This window comes from Miscanthus floridulus, chromosome 5, assembly GCF_019320115.1.
Source record: "Miscanthus floridulus cultivar M001 chromosome 5, ASM1932011v1, whole genome shotgun sequence".
Taxonomy (NCBI): Eukaryota; Viridiplantae; Streptophyta; class Magnoliopsida; order Poales; family Poaceae; genus Miscanthus; species Miscanthus floridulus.
In genome coordinates, this window is record NC_089584.1 from 20,861,754 (window position 1) to 20,875,520 (window position 13,767).

At 42.8% G+C, this 13,767-nt stretch overlaps 1 protein-coding gene and 1 long non-coding RNA gene across 6 annotated transcripts; one reads left to right on the top strand and one right to left on the bottom strand.

The window, feature by feature from the left end:
* Positions 1 to 2,286: 2,286 nt before the first annotated feature.
* On the top strand, positions 2,287 to 3,584 carry LOC136451719 (uncharacterized). The gene is made up of 4 exons (XR_010758635.1): positions 2,287 to 2,481; positions 2,680 to 2,772; positions 2,886 to 3,026; positions 3,380 to 3,584. It is a non-coding gene; the product is annotated as an uncharacterized lncRNA (long non-coding RNA).
* A 1,409-nt stretch (positions 3,585 to 4,993) lies between these two features.
* Positions 4,994 to 11,899, bottom strand: LOC136449649 (putative disease resistance RPP13-like protein 1). 5 transcript variants are annotated; one of them, XM_066449766.1, is made up of 10 exons: positions 11,766 to 11,899; positions 10,868 to 10,957; positions 10,628 to 10,715; positions 10,437 to 10,522; positions 8,076 to 10,237; positions 7,207 to 8,000; positions 6,895 to 7,096; positions 6,602 to 6,779; positions 5,525 to 6,206; positions 4,994 to 5,442 (listed from the first exon to the last, which is right to left on the bottom strand). In XM_066449766.1, the coding sequence occupies exon 5, from the start codon at positions 9,680 to 9,682 to the stop codon at positions 8,141 to 8,143; it is 1,542 nt and encodes a 513-aa protein (XP_066305863.1). In that variant the 5' UTR covers positions 9,683 to 10,237; positions 10,437 to 10,522; positions 10,628 to 10,715; positions 10,868 to 10,957; positions 11,766 to 11,899; the 3' UTR covers positions 4,994 to 5,442; positions 5,525 to 6,206; positions 6,602 to 6,779; positions 6,895 to 7,096; positions 7,207 to 8,000; positions 8,076 to 8,140. The 5 variants fall into 5 exon arrangements, with proteins under 5 accessions (XP_066305863.1, XP_066305866.1, XP_066305862.1 ...); XM_066449769.1 differs by having other exon boundaries at positions 7,207 to 10,237; positions 10,437 to 10,519; XM_066449765.1 differs by having other exon boundaries at positions 7,207 to 10,237.
* Between the last annotated feature and the right edge of the window lie 1,868 nt (positions 11,900 to 13,767).

Here is a 13,767-nt window from a genome sequence, read left to right on the forward strand (position 1 = left end):
CCATGTTCGCTTGGGCTTGTTCGGCTTATAAGCCGTACTTTTTCAGCCAACGAACAATATTTTTCTCTCACACTAAATCAGCCAACAGTAGTTTCAGCCATGGCTTATCAGCCAAACAAGCCCAAACGAACAGGGCGCCAGGACCTTCATGAATTAATCTACACTGCTATACTATTAATTAGGCCAAGCTCATGGTACTGATCCACTGCTGCGCTACCCCTCCAGTCATTACTCAACTACTTACAATTGTTAAAGTAGGGCTCACACCTTTATTTCTACTGAGATGTTATAAATCCTAGGTAGCCAAGAGTGTTAATTGTTCCTACTGACACATGATAGCAATTCAAGGTTGCTGAGAGTTGGAAATTTATCTGTCCCTTTTAGTCATGGTCCATGTCTTACGAGTAACTGCCAAATTGATTTATGTCAAGAATAAATGATTATCATACACTATTTGTTTCCATCTTTTGTTTTATTATACTATTTCTTGCAATTGTGATATGGTCAGGGGCTCAATGCTCAAACAACTACACACATTTCCATCACATGCGTATTGAGGTTTCTGAATGCATTTGTATGCTTTCTGGATCAGGTACATCACCTGAGTATCCATGTTTTTTTTAGTTAATGCTACTGACATCCTCTTTCACGCATTGGCAGTTAAACCGGCTTATCAGCCATTATAAGCCGGCTCTGTTCGGCTGGCTATTATAAGCCGGCTTATCAGCCATGGTACAGTATTTTTCTCTCCCAACAAATCAGTCGTACAAATCAGTACAAGCGGCTTATAGACCAGCCGAACAGAGCCTTAACTATGCGGCACCATGGAAATCGAGGCTTTCCACCTATGCAGCACGGATACTGATACGCTTATCGGTATCGGAAGGATACGGCAATTTCTCAAAAAACATACGTTTTACTATTTTTAATAAAAATAAATAATAATGCAAATTAAAAATGTGGCCGGTGGATCCTATGCTAGGACTAGCTAACAAGCAGTCTAGCACTAGCACTTGCGCCAACACTGTTGAAATTTGGAGAGGCCATCTACTGGATGCAACCGACAAGTGCTGAAGTAGAGTTAGAGTACATCAACAATGAAAAGGGAGTGTACTCATGGCCCATGGGAGATCGGCGGAAGCTAGCTTTGCTGCTTAGTGCTGAATCGTGCTCTCCCCTGCATCTCTCCTCTACATTGCGGGAGCTAGCCGCGTCCGTAGCAGACTGGTGGGTGCTTCCTGGCGTGACGACCTGGAGGACGAGAGGTCGATTGAGGCTTGTTGCCGGCGGCTGGCTGCGGTGGCGCATCTCTTGCGCGGGAGGCGGCGCGAGGGGGGGGGGGGGGGGGGTGCACAGGATGCGGCGCGAGGGGGTGGGAGCTGATCACCGACGACTGGCGAGCTGCGGCACATCTCCTGCACGGGAGGCGACGCGAAGGGGCGGGGGCTCATCGCCGGCGGCCAGCGAGCGGTGGCGCATCTCCTACGCGGGAGGCGGCGCGCGTGTGCAGCCATGCGAGGCGGCGCCGTGTCAGGACTAGGGTGTCGCAACAGGGGAGATAAAGGTAGCCTTGGCTTCTTGTTGGGCTGGGCCGTATCCCACAGGCCTGATACGTATCAGGTCACGTACTCAATATTCCAAAAATTAAATAAAAATAGGATACTCGAATGATACGTATCCCAGCCGTATCTGGTGCGTATCCGTATCGTATCGGATACGTATCCGATACGCGATACAACATCTTCTTCACGTATCCGTGCTACAGAGCTTTCCACAAATTATCTAATAAGGCTCTGCCAACAATTTCACTTAACCTTCCAGACTTGAGGTAGTCTCCTCAACCTTTCAATTTGTTGATTTAATTTTTCTTTTTGCTTATTTGTGCCCTATCTTTTTTGCTTCCAAATATGTATGACATGGCAATTACTATGCTAATATAACTAAGGAGACACACTATGATTCTTTTTTAGAATTGCTTCAAAAATACGTTTTTTTTTCTATTTTACCTTCTGTATACTCATGCCAACTGAACAATGTCAATATATTTTTTTACCAAATGAAATAGTATGGATGGCTAGGTTTACCAAATTTATTTACAGTCCTAGAAAGGAAACTGCTGATTTCTTTTTGCCTTTGGCATTTTCAGCTTCCATACCATGTCAGCACCAGAATTGGATTCAGACAAATGTTCTTCCTCCTTTGTCTCTGTTTACTCAACCTTAATTGTCGATCAAATCATATGTAGCTGATTTAGAAGACAATAGGAACAAATTTTCCATCTGTTCCATCCATCAGGTTCAGATACATCAAACCTTTTTCTCTTTCTGCACGGAGCATTTGATTGTTAGTTCAAAGAAGCTATCTGTGTTAGCTAATTTGTACTGCAGTTATTTGGATACAGTTAATAATCGTAATAATACACCATTGGTCTGCGTGCTTCATCAGCATCAAACTGGAAGTGACAGCGAAACATCGTACTATGTACGTGTTCTCCTGAAAAAAGCAGCTCGACTTACTAACGTTATCTAATTATGAAACATCGGAAAAAAGCAGCTGCATTACTTACTGTATCATGTTATCTAACTATGAAACTATGTTATATAAATATACAAAAAGATCAGATTTAGAAAAGCCTTTTTCTTTCTTTACTGAATTGCCCTTCCATGCAAATGGCATCAGGATCTTTTGAGGATGCGGCCATATCAACATACAGATTGCCAGGGCAAGCACTAGGCAACTGCATCATGTCTACAATTACCAAACCGACACAAGGTATTAAAAAAAGAAAACCATCTAATTTACCTTACCCATTATTTTTTTCCATTGCTCATTTCATAGCATGACATGGCAGTCCAATATTTTTTTTTCCATTGCTCATTTCGTAGTATGACATGCCAGTCCAAGAGAAACAACTGTAATTACCTTTATCAAACCAGGATGCTGAAGCCTTCCATCCTAAACGCTATTTGACCAAGGCGCACCCCTGCTTCTTGGTCAGTGTTGTCTGGGTCAAGTACAAGTACAAGGTGATAGTAGTCATTAAATTTTGCTGATCAGATGTTATAACTTTATTCTTTCCCATATTTTTGTGTCCTAGCAAAATGGTAGTAATAAATTAGAACTACAGAGGAATGACAAATCCATGCTTCTAATGCATCTTCCTGTATTTGTTAAGATGCAACTAATAAGGTAATTAATAACCATATGTCTCCATTTGGATTTGGATAAACTCATATGTGGCTGTCTTTAAATTGTGGAATCATTTCCCGGATGTGTGAAAGTTTTCCATTCACTTCATTTTGTTATGTTACTAGGTGTCTATGTTTGTTATTACGCCCCTATTCAACATATATGACAAAAGGTCTCACATTTCTTGCAGATTTTAGTCAGCCGTTTATTTGCTGGCTAGCGGCATGTCAGGTTTCTGCATCGAGATAGTCTGTAACGGATCCATTTTTACATCAAATGGAAGTACTAATGTATGAGGAAACAACCATTCCCAGTGTATTGCCCCCTTTAGGCCTTCTCTTAATATTTGAGTTTTCATAAATTCAGAGTTGTAGTACCTGCCATATACGAGAGAAGACAAGGCTTATGTTCATAAAATGCAAATTGAAGTTGCCCACTGTTGCGTTATGCTCATGCTATGAAGCTTAGTGCCTAAGGATAGCTAATTAAACAAATATATATAGGCATATGCTTCACGAACGGGCGCAGCGGAGCGCGCCTATCTTCCTAGTAAGAGATTTGGATGCACGGGCGGAGCTACGTTGGGGCCAAGCTGTAGCCTGCTATGTCTTGCCTGACGTTTGGAAGTCTCCGCTCATCCCTCTCCCTGGCTGCCTTCCGTGACTCCACATCTAGTCCATAGGTCTGCAGGACTGCGGCCCAGACAGATGGTGACAGCAGGCGTGCTCCCAGCCTTGCTTTGTCTCTGCGCGTATAACATAGGAGTACAGCCTACAGCTACTACTACTACTACTTTTGTGTTCTCATTGGATCCTTTAATTCTTTTTTACTTTCAAACTCATTAATGTGTATAAAATATGTAGGATATTTTTAGTTCTGTATGTTACATGTATTTTAGTGTATATATGTATACATATATGATACATTAATCTAATATTGTGATTCGCCACAGCAAAACAGACCACCAAAGTCATGAAATATCAGTAGTTGGATCAGGCACATCATCTCGCTGTGATTTCTTCCGCACAGAGATCATGAGTGTTTGTTCGACAATTCTGGACCAATTAAATTAATGTGCCTTTAGTATGTAATATATACTTTGATGCACCCCGTTCGCGTGCCCTTAAATCCGGCTTGATCTGCTTCTTTTTTCATCCGGAATAGTGTTTTTCTTTCACAAATTCCTCCAACATTCGTCCAAACCATCCAAATTCCTCCAGAATTCCTCCAGCCGAACACCCCCGCAGAGTTGAGCTGGTAACGTGACCTCTTCTCTTGTAGCATAATCTGTTCATATCACTCTATGTTGTCACTCTGCGTTGAAATGCACATGCCTTAGCAAACTGTCTCTATGCATTAAATGCAGCCATTGCACCAGGTATTTTCCTGTTCGCTTGAACTTGGCTTATCAGGTATGGTACAATATTTTTCTCTCACAACAAAACAGTATCAGACGGCTTATCAGTCGCATAAACCATCGGCAAACAGCAGACTCGTTCCGATGGAGGAGGAGCTCCCAGCCATAGAACCCGCCCCTTTCCAATAAAAAAAAAATCGATCAGCTCTAACACTGCAAGCCTCTCTTTTTTTCCTGTGCGTGGGTCCGGCTATGTAGCCGGGTCTGGTTCCATACACTGCGAGCTAAACGCTAGGACAAGTCATGTCATTTGTGGGACCCACAATAGGACCGCCCCGTTTCACCACACTGCGGACGCTCTAAAGTAGTACATACACTGGGAAGAAGTAACACAGGCGGCAGAATGAAAAACAATAGTTTCAAATCGTTGCATTGTGCAAACAGAGAAAGATAAGCAGTGTTTTCCTTCTCCCTTCTGAAATATGGAATTTCACAAGTACCAAAAGAAATTTACATACACTGCTTGTTCTGAGGAGTTCACTTCTAACAAGATGTGTCAATTATACAAGTATAAACGCTCCAACATGCCCCGGTGGAGTGTAACGGGTGCAGTTCAGTAAACTCCTTCACGGTATCAGGTAGCAAAGAAATCTACATCATCTCGCTTGAATACAAGATGGACGAAACTAGTGAGTAGTAACTGAGGCATTTCTGATTTTCTTCATGGCAAAGCAGAGCAGAGTCCGAGGATGCTTCACCCGCTCAGCTTATAGGATCCAGTTCAGAGGATCCTATGGGGGCTTCCGGAGCGATCTCATTGGAAAGCCCATGCTGAAAACAAGTGCAAAGTGTTCGCCTGCATCCTGGTAAGAGAAAAAATCCTTACGGCGGATAACCTGCAAAAGAGAGGTTGGCCACATCATGAACACTGCGCATTGTGCAATGGACCCCTTGAAACAGGACTGCACTTATCCTTACTTTGCCCTTTCGCCGAGGAAGTGTGGAGCCGGATTCTATCTTGGGAATCTTGGGAGCACTTCGATGGACAATTGATCCGGACAACTCAGGAACCGCTCCAATTCAGGTCATGGTGGGAGGAGGGCAGGAGGCCGAAACTAAGATAGTCGAGGAAGAAGAAGACGCTTCAATGGATTGGTGATCTTCACATTATGGAATTTATGGAAAGAGAGGAATAGAAGAATCTTCAACAATGCTCATGAATCGGCACTGCAGGTGGCTTCAAAGATCAAAGAGGACATAGAGCAAAGGAAAAGGGCATTAACTTGGAGGGTGTAATTCTCAGGGGCAATCTGTAATCCAATTGCACTCTCTGGCATTTCTTTTTTTCTGAGGTGGGCCGAGCCCCCTTGCTCTGTACATAAACCTCTTTTTCCTCTCTTAATTGAAAGGCAGAGCTCCGGCCATTGCATTAAAAAAAAGCTCGAGGATGCTTCATAGCTTTTGAATTGGTCACTTGGTATATCAGCTTCTGGATTTCTCTCCACAGGTACAGGTCTAGAAGACTAGAAGCGTCAAAATATCCCAACACCAACAGATTGCTTATTACGCCGCATGGCACTCAAGTTCTTCATCTACTTTCAAACATGCATTTCATTTTATCTTGACTTTATGGTCATGGAAGACTGCGATTGCAATGGACCTGCAATAATATGCAAGCATTCAAAACTATGCCACAATTCAAATTGTTCAAGAAATGGAGAAAAATAGAGGTTCCATTTCTTTTTCCTTTCTGCCATATCTCTATTAGCAGCAGTGTAATTACTAAAGCAATTCAATTTCAGATTTGAACTTCTTAATATCTTTTTTCCCTAAACATGATGACTCCTCAAATACTTTTTAATTATGTAGTAGTAGCAACAGACCATGCTGTTTATCCAAGTTAATTTTAGGTGCTCAGAATTTCCTCTGGCTTGCAATAAATAGCGCATAATTGAATGTGAAGAACAGAAGTACTCTCCAGCAGAAATTTTACCAAGGAAAATTACAAAGCGTTCTTGCATTACTTTAGGAGTTGTGTCATCTCTGTACATGTACCTTACATCAGTAGAGACGGGCTCAAAATGAAACTCTGTAGCTTGTGAGACACCTTGCAATATAATCTGACCAAGTCAATGATAAGCCATGATAGCTCATCAAATAGCAGTGAGCAGATGATCCATTCTTCTGCGCACCTCCATACCAAAGTGAGTCATCACGTATGGGCCTGCCCTACCTGAAATCAGAATTCAAGTTAGCACACTCACATGTACATAAGTTGCACATTTTTCAGGCGGTGAGCAGGTCATTGTCTTAGGATAAAGAAAGGAAGAAGTAAATTACAGGAATACCTTTAAGCATGCTTTGCTCACTGGCAACCAGTTGACGATGTTGAAATGTGTGCTTCACAACAATGGTGCTGGCAACATGTAGTGAGCATGTCCCTTGATGAATGTATGTGTAGTACGAATTTTGTCAACAACAGGTAAGACTGTACGCAAGCGCAGAAGCCCAGGGCATACTGTACAAGCAAAACTACAAGGGAGCATGCACCTGAAACATTTGCAAAGAATCAAAAGGAATCAGTAAATAAGTTCTCCTGTGAATTTACCCAAGGGAAAGGGAGCTCATGGCTGGAGATAACTATAGGCTAACAAACTCACCAGATGAAGGGCTAGCAGGCAGGTCCCTCATCGAACCCAAACTGTAGATGAGGGATGTGGCTGGTGAGATGCGAGTCCTCCCCAGTTCCTCTCTTGCAGCGCCTCTCCAGTTCAGGGCAGCCGGTGATCTTCAATTTCTGCAGAGCAGGGAGGCCTTGTATCCACTCTGGCAAAGACGTGAGGCCCTGGCAGTGTGAGATCTCAAGCTCCTCAAGGGTGGTGAGGCGGCACATCGACTTGGGAAGGAAAGTGAGGCCCTGCAAACTGGCAATGCCAAATTTGCAGTAGAGAGCAGAGTTCCCCCAGGCTTTCAGGCAATTGGTGAAGTTCATCGCAGCGTTCTATTCGGAGCTCCTGAAGGGAAGCCAAGTGACCAATTATTTGAAGGTCCCTCAGGCTATGGCAGCTCCGGATGGTCATCTTTTGCAGCAAACGGAGTTCCCCTAGCCACTCAGGCAGCATGCAGATAGCAGAGCAGAAGTTAATAAAAAGAGACCGGAGGGATGTGAGGCTCCTCATGCTGTCTGGCAGCTCAGTTAGGCCACCACACTGGTAAATCTTCAAGGACTCAAGTGCTGTCATGCGTTGTAATAGCTCCCATTCATGTTTAGATCCTGATCCAGGTGCTGCTGTTGGTGACGATGAGGAAGCTGCCATACCCCATAGCTCAAGCTTGTTCAATTGGCTAAAACTGCAAGAGGGTGGGAGACTGGAGGATGAAGAGGGCCCTTCGCCTTGGCCCTGTCCTGGCAATAGTAGCAGTTGATCATTGCTCCTCTTCAACACCAAATGCTCTAGCGAAGACAGGAAGCATGACTTCAGCATCAATTTAGGACATTCCTCAATATGTAGATCTGAGAGGTATTTACCAATTTTTATTCTTCCCCCATCCCCATCAGGCAAAGTCTCGTCTGCCATCCGTACCTCTCCCAAACTACGTAGTCCCTCCATTCTTAGCTTCACCAGCTGAAGGAAATGGGCCTCCGCTTATGCTTCTAAGCAAAGGCATCCATTGCAGCTTAAGCTCCTCCAAGCAAGGCAACTCCATGAGACCTTCCAGATTGTTCAAGTTTTGGAAGCCATATAGCGTCATCACAGTCAATAATGGAAACTGAGGACGCCCCTGTACTCCGCCACCAACTTGATTCAGCATCCACCGTGTGCATCGCACACCTGCATACTCACTAATGTAAAGCTCTTTTATCTCTGGTGGTGGTTGCAGAGCATCAAATATAGCTTCTACGTTCCTCTCCTTGCCTGCGTCATTTCTCCCCCAATGTAGCTGTAACCTCTGCAAGTTTGTCTTCTCTTTCAAGCATGCGTTGTGTGCATCATCCAGGTTCATCACACTCACACATGCAATGCCTCTGATACTTAGGTCCCCAGTGATCATCCTAATATTCCCAAGCTCTGTTATTCTCGCAGATTTTTCACCCTCTGCCACAACAAATGTACTCAGAATTTGTATTTGGTTAAGCTTCCCAATGCCTGTTGGCATTATTCTCAACTTATTACATCCTTTTAGGTTCAATACTTCAAGTTTCTCCAGGTTCTCAATACCTTCGGGCAACTCTACTAGCTCACGACACCACTGAAGGTCCAAACACTCTAGATTTTTTAGTAATATGATACTTGGTGGTAGCCTCTTAATTTTTGTATGACTTATTCTCAGTACTATTAACCTTTTATTTGTACCAGTAAATTCTGGCAACACTTCAAATTCAATGCAACCACTAAGGTCCATGTTTGAAATCATGTGGCAACTGCTAACAGAACCTGGTAAACTCTTAAGCCGTTTACAACATGAAAGGTTGAGCGTTCTTAACTTCTTGAGGTTACCAATGGATTTAGGCAAATTGAGAATATCACCATTTGTTAATTGAAGAGCTTCAAGGCTCCAAATATCTGAGATAGCTTCAGGGAGCATTTCACATTTTAAACCAGAAATCTCAAGATACTTCAGATTTTTTGCCTGAAATATGGTTGTGGGTACTGATTCTGCATATTTCACAGTGATACTACGCAAGTGCTTTGCATTTTGCAAAGCCCTTCCAAACTTGAAATAATCACCATCTGCAACATACACTGCGCGCTCTTCTTTAAAAAGATTCTCAGACAGAAGATTTCGTGGTTGTTCAGTTATAGAAAAGTATCTGTAGCTCTTGGTGGAACTGGTTGCTACCTTTGGCACAAGAGGTAAAATTTCCTCATCCATGATGGCCAGGGCAAGATCATGAATCAGATCATGCATGGTGTATGTCACTCTTCCATATCCTTCATACACTTCTTGTAGAAAAGACATTTGCAGAAGAGAATCAAAGCACCTCTGCCCAATATGCTCCAAGTATTCAACACCGTTCTCTGGAGTGATCATATCATGAGCAATCCATAGGTCAATCAATTTTTCTTTATCAATTTTGTAACCTTTAGGAAACACTGAACATATTGCGAAACACTGCTTCAAATGAAAAGACATATTGAAATAGCTCAAAATCAAACTTTCCAATACAATATGTCTTCTGTCCTCAGCATCGAAATAGTCACCATCTCTTCTGGCATGCCACTCTTCTATCTGTAACTATTTGTTATTACACTGAAGTCGGCTCTTTGCCTCACAATTGCAGAAAATTTATTCTTGATTGCCTTCACCTTGTTTTGAAATATCAATGATTTTGGTATTGTGCACATATATTTGGACATAATACCAGACGCGTCATGTTTCTGAACCTTAAGTTGGAGCTCATCAACAAAACTATCAGCAGCATAAGCAACATCTTTCAACTTTGTAAGCCAACTCCCCGGAGCTTTATCTCCAACAGTTTCCAGCCAATTGTTGGCCTCCTCAACAAGATAATGAAGCTCCTGGAGATCCCTCGTTGCACCCACTATAGAGCTGTATTGACTATTTAGCAGCGGAGCTAACTTGTTCCCCACAAACTTCAATATTCCTGACACTACGGCAGCTTCCATGAGGCCCATTTTTTTTAGAGCTTATGTATCACCAGCCCCTAAAAACTGATTTGAAAATAACCTGTTACAACAAAAATAAAAATAAAAATGAGCAAGTGCTAAAATATGGATATTGTGTCACAGGTTGCAAATGGCTGAGTCCTGTAGTGTTGTCGCCCGTGATTATTTCATCCTTATTTTGCTGATCTCAAGTATGAATAATGCAGACCAAGATCTGACAAGGGTGCATGAAACAGAGGTCGATGATATTGATATCTGACCTGGGAAAATGGGTATGCAGGTGTTCCCGTTTGGCTTTTGTATTTTGCACTGCGTCTTTGCAAACAAAATCTCTGTAGCAACCCTGCTGATAAAAATCACCAGGAACCAATATAAGCAACATATATGGGAGGTACTAAAGTACATGGAGGAATTAACGCACTAATTAATAATAACGAGAGGGTTAGTATACCACAGCCTCTAGCACAGAATAATTAATAGTGATCTTGTATGCAATTATAATCCATGACTTATGAACATTCAGGTCGGAGGCACAGAACCTGAAAAAAGGGGCAAAAATAAAGGTCACTATGGAAGGACTTATCTGCCAAAGCCAAAACTGTTGATGTCGGAGAAGAAATGGACTAAGTACCAGGAAAAGAAACGAAACAGATGCCTTTTAGATTGTCCTCAGTCGAAAAGAGTAAAATACCTGGAGCTCAGATCTGTTCTTTTGAGTGTGCCATCTTCATTCTCCAAACGAGTTCCTCCTTTTCTCCTATGCAAATCAGAGGCCTGGGGTCTGCATAAGGCAGGGGAAACTTATTTTGAGCCTAGATCTAGTTTAGCCTATATGGTCAACCAGGGAACTGTGCCCTTCTGGAGTTAGGATGACCACGATGGGGAGCACCAAGGAGGCAAAGACTCTTATCCGGAATCTGTGAAGATGTAGCAATGCAAAGCACCACTATCCTACCACTGAAATTTTATACACTGATGGATATACATACTGAATTATTATTGTGATTCATAAATCATCTGCGTTACTCTGTTAATGGAAATGGGGAAAGCCTCGATTCAAAAAAAAAAATCATCTGCATCACTGAATCTATCAATGGAGTATGTGGTACTCTCCCACAATCTCATCACGGAAATTTTAGTCCGTAGATATTCCCATATCCTGTCCAGATCACAGAACCAGCCCAAAAGTAGCAAGCACTGACTCTCCTACATACTGCTAATATTTGAGTCACTCACAGCCACAGCCCACAGGTAGCAAAAACCAACATTCTGAACTAGAAAAAGGCATAGGCGAATAGTATGGGCTTCCTTTCAGTAGTCTTCTTGTCGTTGTTATACCAATAATATAGAGATTGCTACTAATTAGTTCATGACTAATCAAATTAGATCTACTCCAACATAGTATACATATTTTACGATTCACTGAGCTAGTTGGTTCGATGAAATCAGGATGGACCGTGGAATGAAAAAAAAAACAAGCTCAAGAAAATAACATTTTTCAGCGAGTCAGACTCACAGCAAGCGAAACAATAAGCAGCCAGATCGGCACAAGACGAGAGAAGAGAGCGGATGACGAGCAAGGGACGCACCCGTGCAACGAAAGATCCAGATCCACGCATCTGATGGTAGTCGCCGGCGCCGGAGTGGGGCAGTACAGTGGAAGGTACGGGGCGATGTAGGTTGCCTAGTCCATTTCAGCTTTCGCTGGTTTTTTGGTTCGACAGGCGTAGACCTTGGAGTCACTCAAGGTAATCGTAAAATTTCATAAACCCCCTCCGAAGTCTCTCCCTCTCCAAAAGCGCATTAAACCCCTCCGAAGTTTTCTTCTCCTTTGAACTTTGAACAGGGGCCATAGGAGTAATTTGTACCGAATACTCACTCCGTCCCGATAGTTCCTGCTGGTTAAATTTTCTTAAATCTCCTGCAATTAAAATGAACAAAGTGTGTATATTTTTTATTGCGATATTTATTTTAGTTCGTCCGTCTGCCCACGTCTGCGATCCCACGATATCTCCTTGATTGAATATTGCATGTCATGTGATATAGGAATCACGGCAAAATAGGAAGTGAAAAATTATTGTGCTATCCATATACACATTCGGCCTGTTCGCTGGTTGGTTTCTGGGCTGGTTTGGGCTTGCTGGTGCTGGTTTATTATGAGAGGAAAACACTGTTGGCTGGCTGATTTGGGCTGGCTGAAAGCAACAAGCGAACAGGCTGATTGCATGTTTGCATGCACCAGCATACATGGCAACGAAAAAAGGAAAGAGAATTAACACAGAAGGAAAGAGAATTAAGACAAAAGTAACCTCTTTGCATTTCTGACAACCTTGCCAAATCTGCCTACATTTAATTACTCCTCATCTTTGCATTTGCAAAAGGGACAACTTTTTCCTCATTTCATTTGGTTTCACGCTCACGTGTTCCATCTGCCTTGGTCTCCTCCCTACTTGTCGCTCCCCTTGCGATCGCGGCATCGCTCCCCTCCCCTCCGTGACTCCCCGCTTGGCCGTGCTGCACGCCTTCGACCACCGTGAGGCGGCGCGGCGTCCACGGTGCTGGAGGGCCAGATCGGGGGCACCGTGGTGCTGGTGAAGGTGGCACAACGTCCCGGTGCTGGAGGCGACGCACGCGTCCTTGCGCGGCATCCCGACGACGTAGGTGGTCAACCAGGGTATGCTCACCCCTTCCCAGCTCTCCCTTCTGTGCGAAAAAACGGACACCTAAGTGGGGAATGTAACGCGGGCAACATGTTCGACAAAATGTGTCTCCATGCTAGCAAATCTTGGTGGTTGTGTCCTCGTAGATGCACCTGCGTCGAGAAGGAGAATGACCTACGTCGAGAATTTTTAGCTCATGTGATTTTTAGCAAGTAGTACTATAAAAGGGTCTCCGGAGATTAATCAGTCTCATGCTGCATGTTCCATCTGATTGCACAATTACCCTCTGGATTTTAGCATGGAATATATACTCAAGGGGAGAATGAGGAAACTGAAAGTCGGTGTGGGATTCAAAATCAAACCTACTATGCTTTTATATAATATATCCATACTGCTTTTTCTCTGCCATTTTTACACTGTAAAAATGCTAATTGTTTCTCCATAATATGGACTGTTTTTGTACATCACTCATGTGATGTTCTTTGAGTTGTATGTAGATTGGACAATTGCTAAAAGAGTCTGATAAATAATCTGGACATCAGAATACCACTTCATCATTGTCAAAATTTATTTCGTTACTGGCTCCTTGGTTAAATCTGCTAAGGTTAGCATTTGTTCAAGTTGACTGTCATGAAGATATTTATAGTTTCCTGATAATCAATTTTTCATGCCTAGCTACGGGTTACAAGAACGCTAAGTCTGTGAACATGCTTTGTTGTTTTGTCAAATCAGCCTTTCTAATTGTCAGTTTTGCTGAAAAATTTATGGTCACCTAATATTAAAAAACAGAAAATATGTAAAATTGACTACTTGTGGAACGTCCTACTTGACCCATCCTCTAACCCTTCTCCATCAGGAATCTGAATGACAAAACATGAGTTTACTCCTGCTTTTATTACTTGGTGTATGCCATCATGGGTATTCATCGATT